This window comes from Physeter macrocephalus, chromosome 1 (genome assembly GCF_002837175.3).
Source record: "Physeter macrocephalus isolate SW-GA chromosome 1, ASM283717v5, whole genome shotgun sequence".
NCBI lineage: Eukaryota > Metazoa > Chordata > Mammalia > Artiodactyla > Physeteridae > Physeter > Physeter macrocephalus.
Window position 1 is genome coordinate 129,229,723 of NC_041214.2, and position 6,851 is coordinate 129,236,573.

Below are 6,851 nucleotides of genomic sequence, written 5' to 3' on the forward strand. Positions count from 1 at the left end.
AGTCAGCCTCTCTGCTAATGGATGGGGTTGTGTTCCTGTCTTGCTAGTTGTTTGGCATAGGGTGTCCAGCACTGTAGCTTGCTAGTCATTGAGTGAAGCTGGGTGTTGGTGTTGAGATGGAGATCTCTGGGAGATTTTCGCCGTTTGATATTACGTGGAGCTAGGAGGTCTCTGGTGGACCAGTGTCCTGAAGTTGGCTCTCCCATGTCAGAGGCACAGCACTGACTCCTGGCTGCAGCACCAAGAGCCTTTCATCCACACGGCTCAGAATAAAAGGGAGAAAAAGTAGAAAGAAAGAAAGAGCATAAAATAAAATAAAGATAAAATAAAATAAAGTTGTTAAAATAAAAAATAATTATTAAGAAAAAAAAAATTTTTTAAGAAAAAAAACAAAAGAAAAATGGACGTACAGAACCCTAGGACAAATGGTGAAAGCAAAGCTATACAGACAAAATCTCACACAGAAGCATACACATACACACAAAAAGAGGAAAAGGGGAAAAAATAATATATCTTGCTCTCAAAGTCCCCCTCCTCAATTTGGGATGATTCGTTGTCTATTCAGGCATTCCACAGATGCAGGGTACATCAAGTTGATTGTGGAGATTTAATCCACTGCTCCTGAGGCTGCTGGGAGAGATTTCCCTTTCTCTTCTTTGTTCGCACAGCTCCTGGGTTTCAGCTTTGGATTTGGCTTCGCCTCTGCGTGTAGGTCGCCGGAGGGCGTCTGTTCTTCGTTCAGACAGGATAGGGTTTAAGTAGCAGCTGATTCGGGGGCTCTGGCTCACGCAGGCCGGGGGTTGGGAGGGGCACGGATGCGAGGCGAGCCTGGGGCGGCAGAGGCCGGCGTGACATTGCACAGCCTGAGGCAAGCCGTGCATTCTCCCCGGGAAGTTGTCCCTGGATCACGGGACCCTGGCCGTGGCGGGCTGCACAGGCTCCCGGGAGCGGAGGTGTGGATAGTGACCTGTGCTCGCAGACAGGCTTCTTGGTGGCGGCAGCAGCAGCCTTAGCGTCTCATGCCCGTCACGGGTTCGCGCTGTTAGCCGCGGCTCGTGCCCGTCTCTGGAGCTCCTTTAAGCGGCACGCTTAATCCCCTCTCCTCACACACCAGGAATCAAAGAGGGAAGAAAAAGTCTCTTGCCTCTTTGGCAGCTCCAGACTTCTCCCGGACTCCCTCCCGGCTAGCCGTGCTGCACTAACCCCTTCAGTTTGTGTTCACGCCGCCAACCCCAGTCCTCTCCCTGTGATCTGACCGAAGCCCAAGCCTCAGGTCCCAGCCCCCCCCCGCCCCGGCCGGTGAGCAGACAATCCTCTCGGGCTGGTGAGTGCCGGTCAGCACCGATCCTCTGCGGGAATCTCTCCGCTTTGCCCTCCGCACCGTTACTGCGCTCTCCTCCGTGGCTCTGAAGCTTCCCACCTCCACCACCTGCAGTCTCCTCCCGCGAAGGGGCTTCTAGTGTGTGGAAACCTTTCCTCCACAGCTCCCTCCCACTGGTGCAGGTCCCGTCCCTATTCTTTTATCTCTGTTTTTTCTTTTGCCCTACCCAGGTACATGGGGGAGTTTCTTGCCTTTTGGAAGGTCTGAGGTCTTCTGCCTGCGTTCAGTGGGTGTTTTATAGGAGTTGTTCCACGTGTAGATGTATTTCTGATATATCTGTGGGGAGGAAGGTGACCTCCGTGTCTTACTCTTCCGCCATCTTCCTCCATCTCCGGGTCTCTTGGCTTTAAGCTACTCACTACAATCTGTCTTCTAACTCTTTGGTTATTTTTAATAAACAAGCAGCAGATGAGGGAGAATATCATGATAGTACTTTTTTTAAAGTGTTGTTTTAAAAAAATTTGTTAAAGTAGTAAAGGAGGAAAATGAACACTAGTGACAATGGCAATTTATGTTGTAAGACAAAAAAATCTTTTGATTTTCCCCGATTCTTGGGGAAATAATGCTATGGACTGTACTTTGGCCCGCACTTTAGGTAAAAAGTATTGAGGCCGTTTACATGAAAAGGGGAACATGGTGAGCTGTGAGAACTAACAACAACAAAATGCAAGTTACAGTCTGACCACTTTTAATAATGGAGTCCTAAGTAAAACAGCTGGTAGTAAGATGGTACCTCAAGCTTTCTGCTTTCAACAACCAATACAACAAATTCTAATGCCTTAGTTATATAGCACATAAGGTCAAAAGAAAATTAGTTTTTAAAAAATTCATATCTACTTAAGGAACAAAAGAAAAGGATTAATTATTTTTTTAAAAAAATACAAGAATGAGAAATACTAGATTAAAACTGATGCTTCCTAGAACCCTTAATTTTGCTATTATTAAGAATTTTCAAGGCACAATTTTAATATTCAGGAGTTTATTATGCTGGTATATGTAAATGATAGTCAGTGGACCGTTGCTAATAATAGTAAAATATCTGGAAATAACCTAAATATTCCTCTGTAGGGATTGATATGAATAATGATATATTCATAAAACAGAACATTATACAAACTTTCCATAAAAAGAGGTAACTATATGTACACATATGAAAATGTATACAACACACAGGTGAAAAAAAGTGCAATCCCTTTTATGTTATTAAGAAAGAAAGACTGTCACATTCTGATGGGCAGACAGCCACTCTACACAATCCCAGATGCGGCCATTTTACATAGTTCCTAATGTGCATGGTGTTCCCTGGAGTTTTGCAACTTGGCAGCCCTGCTTTAGATGCATAAATAATTTCTGGAATGATCTATAAAAACCTATTCAAACTGATTACCTCTGCACCAATACTGAGGATTTGAAATGAAGGTGGGGAGGTATAAAGGATTGTATTTCCTAGTCTTTATGTACTTTTGAATTTTTACCATGTGAGTGTATATTTTTTGTGGAAAATCTTAATGTTAAGTTTGTAATAACTAAGCATTTAATGCATGTTCTGTACATGTTTTAGTTGACTTATTCTATCACATAGACATTTCTCTACAAATATGGAAACATTACCATTTCTAAAGTGATGACTAAAAAAACTACACTGATAATTCCCAAATCTCTATGTCTCTGGTTTTGACCTCCCTTGAAATTCAGATTTTATGTACAACAACATGCTGGACATCTCTACCTGGATACTTCAAAAGCTCCTCCTATTTACTTTTCTAGAATGGAACTCACGTTCTTCCTTTGCAAACCATCTCTTCCTCACCCCTATATTCCTCATCTTCAGAGATGTTTCTCTCATTCATCTAGTCAACTATGGCAAAAATCCTAAAATTTATCTAATGGATAATCTTCCCCTACTATATTCCATTGATCATTAAATAATACTGATTTTTCTTCCTTTTACTTTCTCAAACATATCTACTCTCCATCTGAACAGGCACCAATGCAATTCTATCTCCTATCATTACTGACTGAGCTATTAAAATAACTTCTTGGCCTCCTGGGTTCAACACTTTTCTTTTAATCCATCCTCCAGACTACAGCCAGAATAACCTAAAACTAGAAGCTATTCATATTCTTCTACTAACTTTCCAGCTATTACTAGGTTATTTATTTCTTTTCCCTGGAGTATATACATAGGAGTCATTTTTTAAAAATAATACCACTTAAAGGAAATGAATTTTCTAGATATCAAATCTTATGCCTACTTTTATCTTTAAGTATGTCTATAATAGAAGTTGAATTATATATACTATCCAATTATATGTAATATATTAATATATAATTATAGATATAGATTAAATTAATTTATATTTATACTAGTGATCAACTAGTTTAAAATCTGTGGGTGCATATACAAAGTGGAGAGATCTCATCAGTGAATGGTAGATTGTGAACATGTGATAGAATGAAATAGTAGTATAAACAACACTGAACCAAAAATTAAGAATTTGGGGGCATTAGTCCTGGTTCTGATCATATTTACCTTTAAGATTGGAAAATAACTTAAGATCTATGTGTTTGAATTTCCCTATCTGCAAAACGAGAAAGGATTCAGGGTGGATTAGGGATGGCAAATCGGTCTCAACTCAAGTGCCAGCCTCAGTCAATTTGAAGTGATTGCCTCAAGCGTAAGGGTATCCATCTGGGATCAGCAACATTACACTGAAATCAATTAGGAAAATCTGCCGTGGTTGCAGTAGAGAAAGTTATGGCAAAAATACCCATGGTAGCCATCCCAAGACCAGATAACCTCTGAGTCCCAGCTGTATGATTCAATATTCCTGTGCTAGATAAAAATGAGAGTACATTAAAGTTGTTGGTCATCTTATTCCTTGGTTGCCTTCAGTTGTTCCAGTTCATTTAAGATATCTCACAGTTGAATGTGACTCTAATGGCAATGCTAATGTTGACAATTTTATAAGTGGCAAACTTTTACAGTATTTTAAATATTTCTTTTTAGATCTTCCACCTCCTCCTGTGCCACCTCCTGCTATAAAGTCACCCACTGCCCAATCCAAGGCACAGCTGGAGGTACGACCTGTAATGGTGCCAAAACTCCCTTCCATAGAAGCAAGAACAGACAGATCATCAGAGAGAAAAGGAGGCAGTTACAAGGGGAGAGAAGTATTGGATGGAAGACAAGTTGCTGAAATGCGACCAAATCCAGGTGACCCCAGAGAAGCACAGGAACAGCAAAATGATGGGAAAGGACGAGGAAACAAGGCAGCAAAACGAGACCTTCCACCAGCAAAGACTCATCTCATCCAAGGTACCGATTTAGTCAAGCAGCCAATAAATATAGATTGAACATGTTTGCATGGTACTCTGCTAGGTTCTTTAGGATTCTGTGCAAAGGGTGAGATTTAGAAATTTGCTCTCTGTTGGAGGAGACAGGCATGCTCCAAGATAATTGAATACAGTTAATTCTAATACATGACATATGCAAGTCTTCCTTGGAGAGGTGCCAACTGAGTTGAATTTTAAAGGAAAGCATGATTTCCACAAGTTAAACAGGGAGAAGGGGATATCTGGCAAAGGAAATAAGTGGTGAAAAAATATGCAAGTGGGAAAATGAATGTTTGGTGAATACTTATTTACAGTTTGGCTGGAGAATTAGATACTTGGGGCCAGGGACAAATGGTAAAAGATAAAACTAGAAAGGTGGTTTAGTCTGACTGGGAAGGCAGGGCATACTATTCTGAAGAGTCTGGGATTTATGATGGGCAGTGATGAGCCAGCCAAAAATCTGATCAAGAAATTACATAATCAGATTTGTGTTTTAAAAAAATAACTGACAGGGCTTCCCTGGTGGCGCAGTGGTTGAGAGTCCGCCTGCCGATGCAGGGGACGCGGGTTCGTGCCCCAGTCCGAGAGGATCCCACATGCTGGGGAGCGGCTGGGCCCGTGAGCCATGGCCGCTGGGCCTGCGCGTCCGGAACCTGTGTGAGAGGCCCGCATACCGCAAAAAAAAAATAAATAAATAAAAATAAAAACTGACAGCACTCTACAGTGAAGGAAGAGTTGGGAATTGGGTAGCTGAAAGTATCAGAACATTGCAAAATAATCTAGGTATAAAATATGAAAGCACTGAATTAAAACAGTGCAAATTAAAAGGAGAAACAAGCTACATAGGCATTTCAGAGGTAGACCTTATAGGACTTGGTGACTAATTGAATGTAAAAAAGTAAAATGAACTAATGGAGTAAAAGAAAAGTTACTCAGATGTTAACTAGATGGCTCTCTATGACTAGTGGAACATAATTGTATTAACCAATGTAAAGAAGAATGGGGAAAAGGATAAAAGTCTTGTGGAAAATAACTTCAGTTATGAATAGATTAAGGTACTGACAAGAGCACAGATATGAAGAAAATCAATAAGAACTTAGAGAACTAAGTTTAAAGATCAGGAGACAGGTTGTAGGTAGAGAGTGGATTTTAGAACCAGCAACACAGAGGTGAAAATTGTTTGAATTACAAAAGCTAAATTATTCGCAGTGATACAGTAGATAATGTTTAACAATCAGTTCTCTGGAAAGAAAACAAAACAAACGTCCAGTTTGTAGCCATTTGCTTACTTCTGTTACGTAATTACTCCCAAAATGGCTAGTTTCAAGCTACTAATATGAAATCAGTGTATGTGGAGTTGGGAGGAGACGGGTACAGTAAGCTCTCTTATGAGAACACGTGAGCTCTCTCCAACACCCCACAGTCAGAGATGATTGTATTTAAAGGTTACCCATGGGAAAGGGAAAGGGGGAGGGACAGGATAGGGATGGGGAATAAAGAGGTACAGACTTTTATGTATAAAATAAATAAGCTACAAGAATATATTGTACAGCACAGAGAATATAGCCATTACTTTAAATAGAGCCTAATCTATAAAAATATTGAATCACTCCGTTGTACACCTGAAACTAATATAATGTTATAAATCAACTACACTTCAATAAAAATACATACATACATACATACATGTTCGGTAGAGGGACATTCTATATAGAAACTGAGGTGGATCCACCCAGTGATATAAAATAATCAAGCTATCCAAGCTAGAAAGAATAGTATCCTAGAAAGAATGGAGATAGAAATTTTAAGATAGGAAGGAATATAAAATGCCACAGAAGTAAAAGGTGGGTGTGAATGGTGGTGAAGGGTGAGAGAATGGGTGGAGGACACACAGATTTTACAAAATGTTTTTTGTGGGTGGTATTTAAAAGAACTGTTTTTATTATTATTTTTTTGTGTGTGGTATGCGGGCCTCCCTCTGCCGCGGCCTCTCCCGTTGCAGAGCACAGGCTCCGGACGCGCAGGCCCAGCGGCCATGGCTCACGGGCTCAGCCGCTCCGCGGCATGCGGGATCCTCCCAGACCGGGGCGCGAACCCGGTTCCCCTGCATCGGCAGGCGGACGCGCAATCACTG

The 6,851-nt window shown here is 41.1% G+C and overlaps 1 protein-coding gene across 1 annotated transcript in view; it reads left to right on the top strand.

Moving 5' to 3' along the window:
• Positions 1 to 6,851, top strand: part of ROBO1 (roundabout guidance receptor 1) — a 415,029-nt gene that overhangs the window by 385,820 nt on the left and 22,358 nt on the right. Inside the window, exon 27 of the mRNA XM_055086128.1 lies at positions 4,392 to 4,700. Within this exon, the coding sequence (XP_054942103.1) occupies positions 4,392 to 4,700 (309 nt within the window). The remainder of the gene's footprint in view (positions 1 to 4,391; positions 4,701 to 6,851) is intronic.